Here is a 17,766-nt window from a genome sequence, read left to right on the forward strand (position 1 = left end):
CAACAAGCATGAAGTGAAAGAGGAAAAATTACCTAAATCACCTTTAACATGACATCTCGTGGAAATCGAGTTTTCTGCCGGATATCAGTGTCTTCCAAACACGATATTTCGACGTCATTACTTGACGTCTTCATCAGGTGTTACCTGAGACTGGCTGCTTGCTGGACCGGATCGCATATTTATGCCTGCCCGGTGCCTGGTGTTCTGTTTGCCGTTCCCTAGTCGGTCCACGCCCGCGGGTCGCGCTATCCTGCCGCTCTAGGTGTTCCCTATTCCGTCTGCGCCCACTCTGGCCGCCTCCAAATGCGGTCGTGGCCTCCTGGTGTTGCCTTCTCGGCCCGCGCCCGTGAGTGGCGCTCCCCTGCCACTCTGGACGTTCCCTATTCCGTCCGCGCCAGCTCTGGTCGCCTCCATCTGCGGTGGTGGCCTCCTGGTGTTCCCTTCTCGGTCCACACCCGCGAGTGGCGCTCCCCTGCCGCTCTGGACGTTCCCTATTGCGTCCACGCCCGCTCTGGCCGCCTCCGACTGCGGCTGAGGCTTCCTGGTGTTCCCTTCTTGGTTCATGCCCGCAGTGTGCGGATGTCTGAGGCTCGTTGTTGGAGCTGGAAACATATTTTCTCCGGTATTGCTTCAGCAGTTCAAATGCTGGGTTCCATGTAGTGCTTAGCTGGTATTCTGCTTCCCGGTTAATCAGGTTTTGTGCCATCTTTATCTCTATAGATTCAGTGATGACACTATCCCAGAACCTGGGGGTCTGGACCATGACCTTGGTGTTCTCATTATCTATGGAATGTTCCAACTCAAGGCAGTGTTCTGCTATTGCTGATTTTGTGGCCTGCCTTAGCCTGGTATGTCGCTGGTGTTCCTTACATCTGATTTCCACCGGTCTAGTCGTTTGGCCAATGTAGGACATACTGCATTCACAAGGAATATTGTAAATGCCAGGCTTCCTTAAGCCCAGGTCATCTTTGACTGTTCCAAGTAAAGCCCTGATTTTGCTAGGTGGGCAGAAGACACTTTTGATGTTATGTTTCATTAGTATTCTGCTGATCTTGGTAGAAACAGGCCCGGCATGCGGTAAAAATGCCAGCTTCTTGATCTCCTCTTCTTGCTCGTTCTCCGGTGTATCCTGACGTCTGGCGGGATGTAGAGCTCTGCGGATGTTCCTGGATGAGAATCCATTGTTAGCAAACACTTTTTGAAGATGTTCAAGTTCCCCTCCCAGGCTGTCAGAGTCAGACAGTGTCTTAACTCGGTGTACGAGTGTTCTAAGCACCCCGGTCTTTTGTGCTGGGTGGTGACAGCTGTCGGCCTGTAGGTATAAGTCTGTGTGTGTTGGCTTTCGGTACACACTGTGGCTGTAGGTGCCATCCGCCTTCTTCTTCACCAGGACATCCAGAAACGGAAGCTGACCGTCCTTTTCTAGCTCCATGGTGAATTTAATATTCGGATGCCTTCAGTTCAGGTGGTCCAGGAAGTCTTCCAGTTTTTCGCGACCGTGGGGCCAAATGACAAAAAGTTCGAGGACGAGGCTCTGACAACTGCCACTTACCAGCCAACATGCTTCCTGAGATACGTTGATGACGAATAGCGCCGTGTCGTCAGCGTAGAGTTCCAACTTCAACGGCGCCACGCGCGGAGTGTTGGCTGTGAATAAGGAGTAGAACAGGGGGCCGAGAACGGACCCCTGCGGCACTCCAGCACGGATGGGTCGGTGCGTGGACGTCCCCTCGTCCAGGCCGACGTGGAAAGTCCTGTCGGCCAGATACGACCAGAGTAGGACCCCGTGCGACGTCTGGACCCTGTGCACAAAAAGTTTGTACACGAGGCCGTCGTGCCACTCGGAGTCGAATGCCCTGGAGACGTCGAGGAACGCCGCCCCAAGGTATTCCCGCGTCTCCAGGGGGCGCATGGCCTCTTCCACCAGCCGCATCAGCTGATGGACCGTGGAGTGATCCCTCCGGAAGCCGAACTGCTCATCTGGTATCACTCCTTCTGCTGTCACGTGGCGAAGCAGGCGCCTGGCGTAGCGGCGCTCGAACACTTTGGAAAGGGCCGGTAGCAGACTGATGGGTCTGTAATTGGCAGCGTCACGCGGGTCCCTGTTCGCTTTGGGGATGGCCACCACCTCTGCATGTTTCCACACAGAGGGGTAGACACCCGAGCGAAGGACCTGGTTGAAGATACCCGCCAGCAGCGGATGGGCCCCTGCTGGATGGTTCCTCAGCAGGTGGTTGGTGACCCCATCAGCGCCTCCGGCCTTCCTAGTATTGAGCACCTTTAGCTGTGCAGCCACCTTCGCCTTGGAGATGGCTTCGATTACGTCCTCATCGTCCCTTGCCTCCAGGAACACCGGGAGTTGCTTGGCTGCCCGCTCGATGTGGTCTTCATCCAGATTGTCGTCCACCGGGGTGAATGACGATTCGAATTGGTCCGCCAGGACACCTGCTTTTCCGTCTGGGCTGCAGACGACGTCTTTACCAACCAGTATTGGTGGTATGCGCGGTCGTCGGCGCAGGAACGACTTCACCGTGCGCCAGGTGTTGCCGTCGTCTGGGTTGAGGGAGGCGACGAAGGCTGACCACACGCTGTTCCTGTGTGCCTCAGCCGCTGCTTTGATGTCTCTCCACATGCGGTTGAGGCGTCGCTTCGTCGCGGGTTGGCGGGTGAGCTGCCACTCCCTAACAGCCGGTTCTTCTCCCTGACTGCTTCCCGTATCGGAGGCGGTAGGTTGCGGGAGAAGTCCCTGCGCCCCTGCGGCTGGGGGGGGGGGGGGGGGGGGTAGCTGCGTCGGCTGCCGGCAGTAGCTGGCGGGAGAGGACACGCAGAGCGGCGTCCGCGCCCACTGCGTCTGGATCGGGTGTGTCCGCGATCGATTCCAGGACTATCTTCTGGAAGCGCTCGCAGTCCATGCGCCGGTACGTCTGTCGGCGTGGTGGCAGCGTGGCTCCGGCGACATCTATGTCGAAGACCACCGGCAGGTGGTCTGACGACAGTGCATACCGTGTGGAGGCGGTCGTGTGGTGCCCGATGCCTTTTATGACTGCGACATCGAGCACGTCCGGCCGTCCCCTGACTGGGTCGATTGTGGGCTCCTGTGGGCCCAGGATCAGGGCGCCGTTCCTCGCGGCAGCGCGGGAAAGTCGGCGGCCACTGACATTCGTGAGGCGGGAGTTCCATTCCGGGTGCTTCGCATTGAAGTCACCCACAATGAACACCCTCCCCCCAACTGTCAGCATCGCGTCGACGTCCGCCTCCTGGAGGTATCCGCACGGTGGCCTGTATGCTGCCACGAACGTGATCTGCCCGGCTGTCGTGGTGACCGTCACCCCAGTGGCTTCCAGGGTTGCCAGGTCCGGGAGTTGCACCTGGTGTTGCCTGAGTGATGCACGTACATAGATGGCTGTTAGTCTGTCATTGCGGTAGCAAACGTAGTTTGCTACACGCACGTGGACCCCAGGTTGAAGGTGAGTTTCGCCGACCAGGCAGAGGTCAATGGCCTCGTCCTGCATGAACTGGCGAAACTCACCTTGTTGGCGGAACGGGCTGTTTGCGTTGAAGCCGCAAACGGTCAGCCATGGATGAGTGGATTATCCATGGAGCGGCTTCATGGTGACAGTAGCAGCCTGGAGGGCCTCCGTAACTGCCATGACTAGCACGGGCAGTTGTTGGAGCAGGGCAGAGAGAGAGCCCAGAAGGGCTCCCAGGTCTGCAGCTCCTGGTCCTGTTGACGGTGCGGGTGCAGCCGCAGCGGCGGGCGCGGGGGCGGCCGCGCGCGGCGTCGCCGTCGCGTCCGTTCGCTGGACCGCGAGCCCAGCAGCCTGCGGCGCGGGAGTGTTGAGTGGGCGGGCAGTGCGTCATCCGCCACATGTGGCTCGCTGCAGTTGCAGCACTTTGGCGCCTCCTCTCTCTTCTTCGTGCAGTCCCGACTCTGGTGGGAGTCAGCGCACTTGACACAGCAGGCCGGCATGGAGCAGTACCGAGCCACGTGGTCAAGGCCCTGGCAGGAGAAGCACTGGGCGCGCCTCCCCTTGGTCTTGAGCGGCTCCACTTCCACCCCAATCCGGGCCACCATCTGCAGTTGGAAGATTTTTCGGTTTTCGAAGTTGTCCGGGAGGACAACTAGGATAAGAGGCGTGTCTCACCTCGTCCTGGGCGATTTCATGATGGTCACGGAGCTGGCCATGTAGCCCAGCCCCGCCAGTTCTTCTTTGAGGTGCGAGGGCTCCATTTTCAGCGGGAGGAGGCGGAAAACCACCTTCAGTTGCTTCACGGGCTCCGCATTGTGCGTAAAGCAGTGTAGCTTGTCGATCTCAATTATCTTCATGGCTGCTCGGTAGTCATCCATGGTGGCGGTCGAAACCCGGTCTAGGTCTCGCCTGACACATTTGACCTTGGCAGCGGACGCAACTGTCTCAAATTTATCAAGGAAGGACTTGTAAGTGTCCGTCCATGAGACAGTTATCGGCGATGGGCCGGGTGACCGCCTCTTGGGTGGCTGAGTGGCCTCCATGGCCTCTGGCTTGTCGACGTCGATGAATGAGTTCGTCGTCGGCTGCACTGTTTGGAGCCGTTTGGCCCGAGCAGTGTGCCGCCGCTTCGGAATGGTGAACCCGTCGTCTGGCGCCTGGGCTGCCTCAGTGGGGGCAGGGTCGTCTGCCATCTTCTGCTTCTGGCTTCTCCTGCAAACAGACTGAGAGAATGTGGAGGAGTCGTCCTCCTCTGTTGCTGCTGGCCTCTTCCTGGAGGGCTGCGGTGTTGCCATGGCTTCCGCCTCGAGCAGGTCCCCAAGGTTGGATAGTGTCGTCACGTGGCAGGACGGTGAGGTCTTCTCTCGTCACGCCTGGCGGTACAGTTTCCGGTATATCTGTGGCCTCTTCACTGCAAGAGACAGGAGTGACAGCCAGCAGTGCACCAGTTTCTTCTGTAACTGGGACTGGTGGCGCAACACTCATCGGGGCCGCCGCTGGCAGAACAGTGTCGCCTGTATTCAACACGCCTATCAGGGCTCCCGACGGTACTCTCTCCTCTTCATTGACCACGCAACCGAGCGACTTGAGGTACTGGTGGAACAAGTGGAGAGCTCGTTCGTCGGCTGCACGTTCCCGGTAATCAGTATCCCGTGACATTCGGTGCAGGATGACGTACAATTGCGCCGCCGTAAGCGGGCCTGTTTCCCTAGAATATGCCGTCTCGTGGTCCATTGTCGTTTGCTGCGTCGTCGTACGTGGAGGGCCGGATGGGGCCGCAGACGGGGTGGACTCGGTCGCCCGAGCCCATCCCGCCTGGCGGCGATCCGCCACACCCTTCGCTTGAGTAGCATGGCCCTGCTTGCACTGCATCGCTCACTCTAGTAGGGAACGTCCAGAGCGGCAGGGGAGCGCCACTCGCGGGTGCGGACCGAGAAGGCAACACCAGGAGGCCACGACCGCATTTGGAGGCGGCCAGAGTGGGCGCGGACGGAATAGGGAACACCTAGAGCGGCAGGATAGCGCGACCCGCGGGCGTGGACCGACTAGGGAACGGCAAACAGAACACCAGGCACCGGGCAGGCATAAATATGCGGTCCGGTCCAGCAAGCAGCCAGTCTCAGGGAACACCTGATGAAGATGTCAAGTAATGATGTCGAAATATCGTGTTTGGAAGACACTGATATCCGGCAGAAAACTCGATTTCCACGAGATGTCATCAAATCGCCGGGAAAGTCTAAGAAATTGCATCACAAGACACCTTTAACATGTTACCTAAGACAAAAGTGAATGAGCTTCAGTCTTCTTTAGAACAAACTAGGGGGCAGCACACTCACAGAAACGACATTAAGGTTAGGTGGGAAATAAAAGCAACTAGAAAGAAAGAAGGCGATCTTCTACATAGCAGTGGTGGGAGTTCCGCACGGTACAGGAAAGGTAGTAGAGTATCAAATTACAAATATCCTGAAACCTATACTAGAGCCGGCCGGAGTGGCCGTGCGGTTCTAGGAGCTACAGTCTGGAGCCGAGCGACCGGTACGGTTGCAGGTTCGAATCCTGCCTCGGGCATGGATGTGTGTGATGTCCTTAGGTTAGTTAGGTTTAATTAGTTCTTAGTTCTAGGCGACTGATGACCTCCGAAGTTAAGTCGCATAGTGCTCAGAGCCACCTATACTAGACATAGCTAGGTTACAGAAAACATCGGCGCTGTTGGAAATATTTTGAAGAACAAGATGTGTTGCTCATATTAGGTTGAGAAGGAAACAGCCTATCCACTTAGAACACCACGCTGCAACACATGTGCTAGATCGATCAAAGGTATCAAGATAACAAACCAAACTGGAGTTTGTGTAGCTTTTGCATCGCCATGACAGACGATGACTTAGCTCTCTGCCGCTTGAGAAAACAAAGATGGAACTTGTGGGGTTATTGTTGAGTACAGCGAAGTCATATCTTTGCTTTACGTGTTGCTGCACTTTGGATATGGACACACTGGCCATGTTCTGCACTTGAATAGAAGGAGAAAGAACAGACTAGCTAAGTGTCTTGCTGGATGTGTCTGATGGTCACAGGCACAAGGAAAATTCCCTGTGTTTAATAAGCCAGAGAGGCATAGCTTTTTATTAGAGCTAGTTTACAGACAGGTAATCGCGAAATCAAAGCAAAACAAGATCACAGTATATTTATTTATTTATTTATTTATCGAGGAATCGTCACACAATGGTATAGGCTATGTCATCATATTGCAATGAAAATAAGTAGCTCTGACACACATACACACAGAATAAGTTAATATAATTTACAAGAATAGGACAATTTTCAGAAAAAGAAAGGTTTCACCAGAGCACTAAGATGTTGAAAAACAAATTAAATGAGCTTCTTATTAGTTTCAAAGATTAGCAAAATTCTTAATTAAAAGACAAATGTACATTTTCTGAACAGAGAGAAATTATAGGCTTGGAAAACTTAAATGTGAGTAGTTGTGAGCTAGAATCGTTTTCATGTGAGTCAATATGAAAAAAAAATGCCACACACGTGTAAGTTGAAACAAGTGGCACATACGTAAAAAGCAATCTGGAATCATGTGGTTGTGAGTTGTTACTGCAGGATGCTTTACATAGGTTTAACTGTAAACTTGATAAACTTGCAGCTGTTCGTGACAAATCTAGATTGTCTCTTCAACTATCTGTCACACAAGAAGAATCTACAAGAAACATTATTTGGCTGTTACACTCTGATTTCAATAGCAATTTTTTCAAGTCGGGCACAGTAACGTAACAGAATCTTGTTCGATAACATTTTCGTAGATAGTGATCATTTGGAAAAAAAAAATCATCCCGTTTTTCTTGCATTATCAGACCAGGACAGACAACTAAAGAAAAACTAAAAATGGTAAACCTTATATTTCTAAGACATTTCCGCAAAAAGGAATGTGGCTTATCGATTCCATCAGAAAATACACTGAAGAGCCAAAGAAACTGGTACACCTGTCTAATATCGTGTAGGGAACTCGTGACCGCACAGAAGTGCAGCAACACGACGTGGCATGGACTCGACTAGTGTCTGAAGTAGTGCACGAGGGAACTGACACCATGAATCCTGCAGGGCCGTTCATAAATCCGCAAGAATACAGGCTGGTGGAGATCTGTTCTGAACAGTACACTGCAAGGCATCCCAGATATGCTCAATGATGCAGATTTCAGAGGAGTTTCGTGGCCGGTGGAAGAGTTTAAACTTAGAAGAGTGTTCCTGGACCCACTTTGTAGCAATTCTGGACGTGTGGGCTGTCGCATTGTCCTGCTGGAATTGCCAAAGTCCGTCGGAATGCACATGGACATAAATGGATGCAGGTAGTCAGATAGGATCGTGTCACCTGTCGGAGTCGTGTCTAGACGTATCATGGGTACCGTAGCACTCGAACTGAAGACGCCCCACACCATTACAGAGCCTCCACAAGCTTCAACAGTCCCCTGCTGACATACAGGGTCCATGGATTCATGATGTTGTCTCCATACCCGTACACGTCCATCCACTCTATACAATTTGAAACGAGACTCATCCGACCAGGCAACATGTTTGCAGTCATCAACAGTCCAATGTCGGTGCTGACGGACCCAAGCGAGGCGTTAAGCTTTGTGTCGTCCGGTCATCAAGGGTATATTGTGGGCTATTGAGTCCGAGAGCCCATATCGATGACGTTTCGTTGAATAGTTCGCATGCTGATACTTGTTGATATCCCAGCACTGAAATTTGCAGCAATTTGCGGAAGGGTTTCACTTCCGACATGTTGAACGATTCTCTTCTGTCGTTGTTGGTCTCGTTCTTGCAGTATTTTTTTCTAGCCGCATCGGTGTCGGAGATTTAATGTTTTACCGGATTCCTGATATTCACGTACACTCATAAAATGGTCGTACGGGAAAATTCGCACTTCACTGCTGTCTCTGAGATGTTGTGTCCCACCGCTCGTGGGCCTACTATAACCACACGTTCAAACTCACTTAAATCTTGATAACCTGCCCCGACAGCAGCAATAAACAACCTAAGAACTGCGCCAAACACTTGTGGTCTTATATAGGCGTTGCCGACCGCAGCGCCATATTCTACTTGTATAATTCTGTATTTGAATACGCATGCCTATACCAGTTTTTTGGCGCTTCCGTCAGAAAAGCTCACGTTTCATAGAATGATCAGTGTTATATGCAACTGATTAGTCATATATTTGTCAATGGACGCAATAAATGGATTCTAAATGAACCAAAATATAAGTCAAAAAGAAGCTTTATCGAAGTGGGTACATAAATAGAGAATCTCACAGAGTAATTTTCGAGTTTGTTTACACAAGATACTTGAATAACCTCACACTTAAGGTACATCGAGCAGACTTAATTCTCTCCGTAGACGATTTACGTTGTAATTCATACATTTAGATCGAAAGCTACAACCTCTGTTGGGTAACAAACCAGGAGAATAGCAAGCTATATGTGTAGCTTTTTCTGTATGTTTTTATAGTTTTAGTCGTAAATTCTTCAATTGTTAGTGTGTTTCATGTTTAAGAAGTGTAGTCTCGCAGTTTGGTAACTGTAAAGTGCAGATTCGCGCTGTCTGTAGCGTAACTGTCACTCGTTCATTATGAACAGCCAGTGACCGTTGTTCACAGCTCAGTCGGCTTCAGCCTCCATTGGTGACATACCAGGAGAGTAGCAAGATACTTATTAGGTTTCTCTGGTTGCTTTTAAAGTTTACTCCTTATACATAGCAGTAAGTTGAATAGAGTGTGTGCAGGTCATGTGCAGACACAGAAGGAGCTGGCTGCAGTTCGCAAATAGCTGAATATACTTTTGGTCGTGATAAGCCGTCTGCAGGCTGCGGTCATGGGCTTCAGAGGAGATGGAGAACGAGCTGTGTCGCATAGAATACCTTAAGTATCGTTTGTTTCGCCCCAGGTCCCTGCTGTTGAGGAACCTTGCAGCGTACTCGACACGGGTGATCCGCCATCACCACCGAGTGTTGGGTCGTAAAGCATTCGAGGACATGAGGCGGAGAGTCCATGGGAGGTTGGCCATTTGGCCTCGCCCAGCGAACCTGTGAGCTGATAAGTATCAGCTTCTTCAGAGGGGCCTAGCAGACACGCAGGGAAGGGGTATGATAGTTGTAAGGATCTCCTCCACTGTTACGTGCGTTATGGAGCCCCTGAAAGGAAAAGCGTCCGGGGCTGGAAATAAGTCCAATGCGTTCTCGTACTCCTGCCAGGAGATGTGGAGTAGGCCCTGCCCGTGGCTATGGACGATGCAGGAGCAGTAGTCTGTAAGTTGTGTCTCATTGTGGACCATATCGGCAACAGCGATGTTTGTCAGTTGTGTTCTGACACCATCCTCAGTTCGCATGGGCGACTGGCAGAAGCAGTGAAGACAGCTGGCCTCGCTAATGGGCTGTAAGCAGAGCTCATAATTTGCAGCACGGTAATCAGAGTTGATGGGATCCTTTGGTCTACAGATGAATGGAGGGTCTCAAATAAAGACACTGTCGATTTTGTGATGGTATTGTCTAAGATTTTGGGACTTACGTTATGTGGATATAGAACTGTAATGCTCCCCTTGATAAGGCAGGGGTGCAATATACAAAGGAAGAAGCTGTTCGGGTAGCAAACTAAGTGCACGTGGAGGATTTTTAGGCTACTCAGTAGTCTGAGATCCTATGATGAACCCCCGCTAGTCAGTCCACAGGAAGTGAAATCGCAGTGCATACAAACTAAAGACACTTCGAGTGTGAAAGTTTAACAATACACTGCCGAAGTATTCGCAACAAAGTTCCAGAACTGATTGCCCTGTTGGAAGCTCGTCACACTTAAATTATTCTCGGAACCGAGAACTGGCTCAAATAAGAAACTTAAAGACCTGAAATATTTAGCGAGGCGTAGAACATATACTGACAAGACTTAGTAGAAGCCGTAGGTGGGGGAGTGTTCACTGCAGTTAATGTGTCTATCGAGGTTAAAAATGGGTCTATGTCGATGTGAGTAACACGCCTATGTGAACTCAAGTTAAATATTGGTTGTTTTTACCAGAAACCTGATTCCCCCGAGACAGTTTTAGAATCACTCAAATAAGTTCTAAACTGAGTAGCGCGAAAATACCCAGGTCGTGCCCCATTAGTTGGATGCAGTAGAGTGCAGGCAGGGACTTCTATGGCTTCATTGTAGGTGGTACAGACATACAGTCTTGTGGATCAGTTTTGAACACGTTTTCCGAAATCTAACTTGAGTAGCTAGATCGGCAACCAACAAACAATGGTAGTATTTTAGACACTGTAGCTACAAACAGGTCTGATTCTGTCGACAGTGTCAGTACAGAGATAGGGATCAGTTACCATGATATCATCATAGCGACGACGGTTACTGAAGTTAATAAATCCACCAAAAAGGCTAGAACAGTATTTTTGCTAGAGAGCAGATAAGCAGTTCTTAACATCCCAATTAGACAATAAATCGACATCATTTAGTTCCAATATGATAGACGTGGTGGAAGTTTAAATTGATTATGAATCACGCCCTGGATAAGTACGTGCCATGTAGGTGGATTAAGGAGGGAAGGGATCCATTGTAGTTAACTAACAAAATTCGGAAATGAGGAAGTAGAAACAGTTGGACTCGGTTCAATAAGGAACGCACAAACGTCGACAGGCAAAAATTAGTAGAAATTTGTACTTCAGTAAAAATTTCGATGCACGAAACATAAAACAAGCAGCGTCATATCTTAGAGAAAGATTTTACCGAGAACCCGAGAAAATTCTGACCCTACGTAAAATCGCTAAACATCCAGTCATTCGTTGACCAGTCTGGTGTGACAGTAGAAGACAGCAAAAGTAAATTAGAAGTTTTAAGTTTTGCGTTCAATAAAACATTCGCGCAGGTGGATCGTACAAACATTCCGCCGTTTGACCGTCGCACACATTCGCGTAAGGAGGACGTAGCAATAGACACCCCTGGCATAGAGAAGCAACTGAAGGAGTTGCAAACAAATAAGGGCCCAAGTCTGCATGCATTCCCAATCGGGTTCTGCAGAGAGTGCTACACGGCACTGACCACTTACTTAGCTTGCACTATCACGAATCTCTCATCCAGCGCAATGTCCCAAGTGACTGGAAAAAAGTGCAGGTGAATCCTATGTATAAGAAGGCTAATGGAACGGATATCCAAAATTGCAGATCAATATCCGCAACATCGGTTTCCTGCAGAATTCTTGAACATATTTTCAGTTTGTTTATGATAAATTTCCTTGTAATGGAAAACCTCATATCCAAAAATCAGCACTGATTTGGTAAGTATCGCTTGTGCGAAATTCAGCTAAATATCCGGAAAGCGCTTGACATCGTGACCCACTGCAGACTATTGAAGAAGGTCCGAGCACACGGAACAGGTTCCGAAATATGAGACTGGCTCGAAAAATTCTTAAGTAATAGAACCCACTACGTTGTCCCGACGACGGCGAGTGTTCATCAAAGACAGTAATGTCTCAGGTAGGAGTCATAGGACCGCTCTTATTGGCTCTGAGCAGTATGGGACTTAACATCTATGGGCGCTCTTATTATCTATATAGGTAAATGACCTTACGGACAGAGTGACGAGCAATCTGCGTGTTGCTGTGGTGTACCGTGTGATGTTGTCTTTCAGTGGCTGTAGGAAGATGCAAGGTAACTTAAACAAAATACATAGTTGTTGTGATGAATGACACCATGTTCTACATGTATAAAAATGTAAATTGATACAGATGAGAGGAAAAAAATCCCATATTGTTCGAATACAGCATTAGTAGTGTCCTGTTTGGCACAGCCACATCGATTAACCGTGGAACGAAAACGTAGGAACGGTAGTACGGAATCCGAGTGGTCGACTTCAGTTTATTGGGAGAATTTTTAGGGAAGTATGGTTCATCTGTGAAGGAGATCGCACATAGAATACTAGTATGCGTGCCCCTCATGAGAAGTGATCCACTGTTTTGGATCCTCACCAGGTCCGATTAAAGGAAGCGATCGAAGCAGTTCAAAGACGTGCTGTTAGATTTGTTGCAGATGGGTTCGATCAACGTGAAAGTATTACGGAGATGTTTCGGGATTTCAAATGAGAATCCATGGAGAGAAGGTGACGTTCTTCCAAGCAACGCAACTGAGAAACTTCAGAAAATCGACATTTGAAGCTGATTGCAGAACGGTTGTAGCGCCACCAACGTACAGTTCGCGTGAGTTAACAGAAATTTGGGCTCTGACGAAGGCGTATAAATAGGTTATCAAATGAAGACATGAAATCTGTAAATTAGTCCACAGTCATTTTATTTTTGGCACTTTTATTTTCACAATTCCGTCTTCATAACACAGATTTCTTTACGCTTTATTACCGGTTTTGGCTTACCGCTATCTTCAGATCTGTTGTAAATATAAATATTGCGTAAGCGACCAGGTTCAATTAGTTAAGACTAAATCTGTACAGTATTAATGATGCATGAAATATAAAAATATAAAATATTTATAGCCATGCAAGCAGCCATACATACCGTTAAAATATTCTGATAAAAAATCATCGTCAAGTTAAACACGTGAGTACATGGTACGTGCTGATAATACTCAGATTGCGTCAGGTATTTATACAAGAACCTACTGCCAGCAGAGGGCACTTTAGCTAGAGTACATAGTAAACCAGTGTCGCCAATATAAAGATTAAAATGCTGTATGCACTGTCTTTAGTTAAAAAAAAAACTAAAGACAGTGTATACTGCATTTTAGTCTTTATGCTTTTTAAACTATTTATACTGGCATTCATAAAAGATTGTATGTTACCTAACCAGGCTAAAGCCTGTATTGTTGAGATTTGTGCTTTTTATGGATTTCAAGGCCCCGGGAATAGACAACATTCCATTAGAACTACTGACGGCCTTGGGAGAGCCAGTCATGACAAAACTCTACCATCTGGTGAGCAAGATGTATGAGACAGGCGAAATACCCTCAGACTTCAAGAAGAATATAATAATTCCAATCCCAAAGAAAGCAGGTGTTGACAGATGTGAAAATTACCGACCTATCAGTTTAATAAGTCACAGCTGCAAAATACTAACGCGAATTCTTTACAGACGAACGGAAAAATTGGTAGAAGCGGACCTCGGGGAAGATCAGTTTGGATTCCGTAGAAATGTTGGAACACGTGAGGCAATACTAACCTTACGAGTTATCTTAGAAGAAAGATTAAGAAAAGGCAAACCTACGTTTCTAGCATTTGTAGACTTAGAGAAAGCTTTTGACAATGTTAACTGGAATACTCTCTTTCAAATTCTGAAGGTGGCAGGGGTAAAATACAGGGAGCGAAAAACTATTTACAATTTGTACAGAAACCAGATGGCAGTTATAAGAGTCGAGGGGCATGAAAGGAAAGCAGTGGTTGGGAAAGAAGCGAGACAGGGTTGTAGCCTGTCCTCGATGTTATTCAATCTGTATATTGAGCAAGCAGTAAAGGAAACAAAAGAAAAATTCGGAGTAGGTATTAAAATTCATGGAGAAGAAGTAAAAACTTTGAGGTTCGCCGATGACATTGTAATTCTGTCAGAGACAGCAAAGGACTTGGAAGAGCAGTTGAATGGAATGGACAGCGTCTTGAAAGGAGGATATAAAATGAACATCAACAAAAGCAAAACAAGGGTAATGGAATGTAGTCAAATTAAATCGGGTGATGCTGAGGGAATTAGATTAGGAAATGAGACACTTAAAGAAGTAAAGGAATTTTGCTATTTAGGGAGTAAAATAACTGATGATGGTCGAAGTAGAGAGGATATAAAATGTAGACTGGCAATGGCAAGGAAAGCGTTTCTGAAGAAGAGAAATTTGTTAACATCGAGTATACATTTAGGCGTCAGGAAGTCGTTTCTGAAAATATTTGTATGGAGTGTAGCCATGTATGGAAGTAAAACATGGACGATAACTAGTTTGGACGAGAAGAGAATAGAAGCTTTCGAAATGTGGTGCTACAGAAGAATGCTGAAGATAAGGTGGATAGATCACGTAACTAATGAGGAGGTATTGAATAGGATTGGGGAGAAGAGAAGTTTGTGGCATAACTTGACTAGAAGAAGGGATCGGTTGGTAGGACATGTTTTGAGGCATCAAGGGATCACAAATTTAGCATTGGAGGGCAGCGTGGAGGGTAAAAATCGTAGAGGGAGACCAAGAGATGAATACACTAAGCAGATTCAGAAGGACGTAGGTTGCAGTAGGTACTGGGAGATGAAGAAGCTTGCACAGGATAGAGTAGCATGGAGAGCTGCATCAAACCAGTCTCAGGACTGAAGACCACAATAACTACAATGGATTTCAAGTATGAGTCCCATTTCACATACAGTATATCAGCCTATGCTTTTAATGTTAGACACTCATATAGCCAAAGGAAAATTTTAACTAAAGACAATGCGTAATGCATTTTAATCTTTATATTGGCGACACGGGTTTACTATGTACTCTAGCTAAAGTCCCCTCTGCTGGCAGTAGATTCTTGTATAAATAGCTGACGCAATCTGAGTATTATCAGCACGTACCATGTACTCACGTGTTTAACTTGACGGTGATTCTTTGTTGTGTATGAGGCGGAACTATGGGCCTCATGGAAAAAGGGTGACCCGGCTGAGTCACGCAATTTGACTCTTAGTCTGATCACGAGGTGTGGCCATTACCTGCACGCGTTGATCACGTAGGCTGACGTGAGGATCAATGAACTATACTTGACGGGATGTATCTGGAACATCTTAGCTGATTAGAAAGTTAGTAGACAGGAATACAATTAAATACTTAGCTTTAATTCAGCATCAGCGATGAACGTCGATCTTGACTTTGTACAATAATATTTACAAGTGCAGTTATAGACTGAACTGCGAATACAATTCTGATTGCTTCACACATATGGATCAATTGCCAATGCATAAAGTGTATGTGGCGCCTGGCTAGGGCGTAACTACTGACTTAGCTGAAGGCTATGCTAACTAGCGTCTCTGCAGATGAGATCTCTGAAGCTACAATAAGTGAACCATTCCTATTAAAGTCGGCTGTAAAACTGGCCAGTGCGCTAGCTTGGCTCGTAAGACTAGCCGAGTGGCGGCGCTCAGTCTGCTAGCGTCGACAGAGGCGACTCGCGGGTCCGATGTGTACTGACGGACCGCGGCCTATTTGAAGCCTACCACCTAGCAAGTATGGTGCCTTGCGGGGACAGCACACTTTTTATCAGAATATTTTAACGGTATGTATGGCTGCTATTCATGGCTATAAATATTTTATATTTTTATATTTCATGCGTCACTAATACTGCATAGATTTAGTCTTAACTAACTGAACCTGTTCGCTTACACGATATTTATATTTGCAACAGATCTGAAGATGGCGGTATGCGGAAACCAGTAATAAAGTGTAAAGAAATCTGTGTGATCAAGACGGACTTGTGAAAATAAAAGCATACAGAGGTGTTTTCCCCTCGCTCTTTCTGTAAACGGAACAGGAAAGGAAATGACTAATAGTGGTACGCTCCGCCATACACCTGTTGGCGGCATACGGAATATGGATGTAGATGTGGACGTAATCAGCAACAGAAGAAATATTAATAAAATTTATCAAAGAGTTAGTAAGTCGGCCTATGCAAATGAACACTAAACTAACTTCGAAAAGATGCCGTTTTCTCAGTATTGTACAACAATTAATATGGTATAGGAACAGTCGTAGTTTAGAACGCCGTAGAATTTTCAGTGTGAATGTTCATGAAATTTTGAACAATGTTACTGACATTTTCATACAGCCAAGTCCAACAGCTTTTGCTATTCACATAACTGCCAGTACTGGAGAAACACAAGTCAAGACCTATCACAAAGAAAGATAAGTAACAGAAAGCCTGAATTCCCGAAGAAAGGCAGAAACTGCTGAAAGAAACAACATTCCTCTCCTTTACATTTTAGTATACTCATAACTCGAAGACCATCATTCACAGTGGTAGAGATTAGGGAAATACTAGTAATCTGAGTGCACATTTCAATTTTATATTGCCCAAATACGATATCTCCGAAAGATTTTTTTGCTGTTATGGTTCTTTAAATAATTGTAAGATATTCTCAAATTTTCTGGCATATCTTTTCTTAAACTACAATTTTTGACGTTTTGCTAATTATTGCAGTAAAATATTTTACATATTTTGTGAGAGTTACAGAATTCATTAACATCAAAGCGCAACGTTTTATGTATTTTAATGTTGTTGTTACTAAAATCAAACATGTCTGTGGAACTTCAAAGGTTGAAATGACGGCAAGTAATATTTGAAGGGCGAGGGGATGGGGGGGGGGGGGTGGAAGGGAAGACGGAAATAGTAAACAAACTGTGCCTCCTTCCTTCCCCCGAACTGAACCCTGGATCCGCGTCCATCTGATGATTTCCATCGAGCCACCTGTGACTCATTTGTGAATACCGATCAGACTGTAGACTGTATTACATTTATTTTTGTTTCAGCAATCCAACTCCGCAACAGAGTTCACTTGTGACAGTGACGTGGGAAGAGTACGACGAATCGTCGCCCAACTACTTGATGATAGCAGCTCCTCTTCGAACTGGAACCAGCTTATTTGAGCCTTACATGAACTTCTGGCATGACCTGTTGCCGTAAATCTTGTAATGATAACAAAACTAACAGAGCGAATTGACAGTTAATTAAATCCACAAACACTACCTAGTAAATTGCGTAACAGATTCATATTGTATATTACATAAGTAGTCAACCATACAATCAACAAAGTTATTTTGATCATCAAGTAAATCATTTTCATCCCTTGCTAACCAAAATAATGGTAACTAATGAGCCTTTCTGTTATAACTTAACAAATAAACAGTTGGGATTTTCTGCGTATTTATGCCTTTTTTTCAACTTTCCTTTCGCAATTCTAGTAGTGACTGCTATAGTGAGCTGTGCATTTCCCCTGTGAAACATACTGTGTAGAAAAGATATGGCCAGCTATGGACCGCATACAATTTAAGACTTTCTTCCCAGTACTTCTTCATTTTCTCTCCAACTGCTCGTCTCTGCTCATCTGTCCACACTCTCTTGGGTCGAAGCTTTAGCTCATGTTCTTCATAGTTTACGTTTTCTATTAGTAGCCTGAAGTGATTCCTGTCACTTATCATTTCTTCTGTAACATCTATTTTGTTTGGAATCTTTCTTTACTGCTTCTATCCATCCTACAGTTTTTTTTCAGCTTACTAACCTAATTAAAAATTTTCTTTGTAGTCCGTGTAT

The 17,766-nt window shown here is 46.8% G+C and overlaps 1 protein-coding gene across 1 annotated transcript in view; it reads left to right on the top strand.

Annotated features, from left to right (window-relative positions):
* The window catches only part of LOC124596041 (esterase FE4-like), a 65,974-nt gene extending 48,595 nt beyond the window's left edge, over positions 1-17,379 (top strand). Inside the window, exon 11 of the mRNA XM_047135011.1 lies at positions 16,986-17,379. Coding sequence (XP_046990967.1) covers positions 16,986-17,139 — 154 coding nt within the window. The 3' untranslated portion in view covers positions 17,140-17,379. The remainder of the gene's footprint in view (positions 1-16,985) is intronic.
* The last annotated feature ends 387 nt before the right edge of the window (positions 17,380-17,766 follow it).

This window comes from Schistocerca americana, chromosome 2 (assembly GCF_021461395.2).
Source record: "Schistocerca americana isolate TAMUIC-IGC-003095 chromosome 2, iqSchAmer2.1, whole genome shotgun sequence".
Classification (NCBI taxonomy): Eukaryota; Metazoa; Arthropoda; class Insecta; order Orthoptera; family Acrididae; genus Schistocerca; species Schistocerca americana.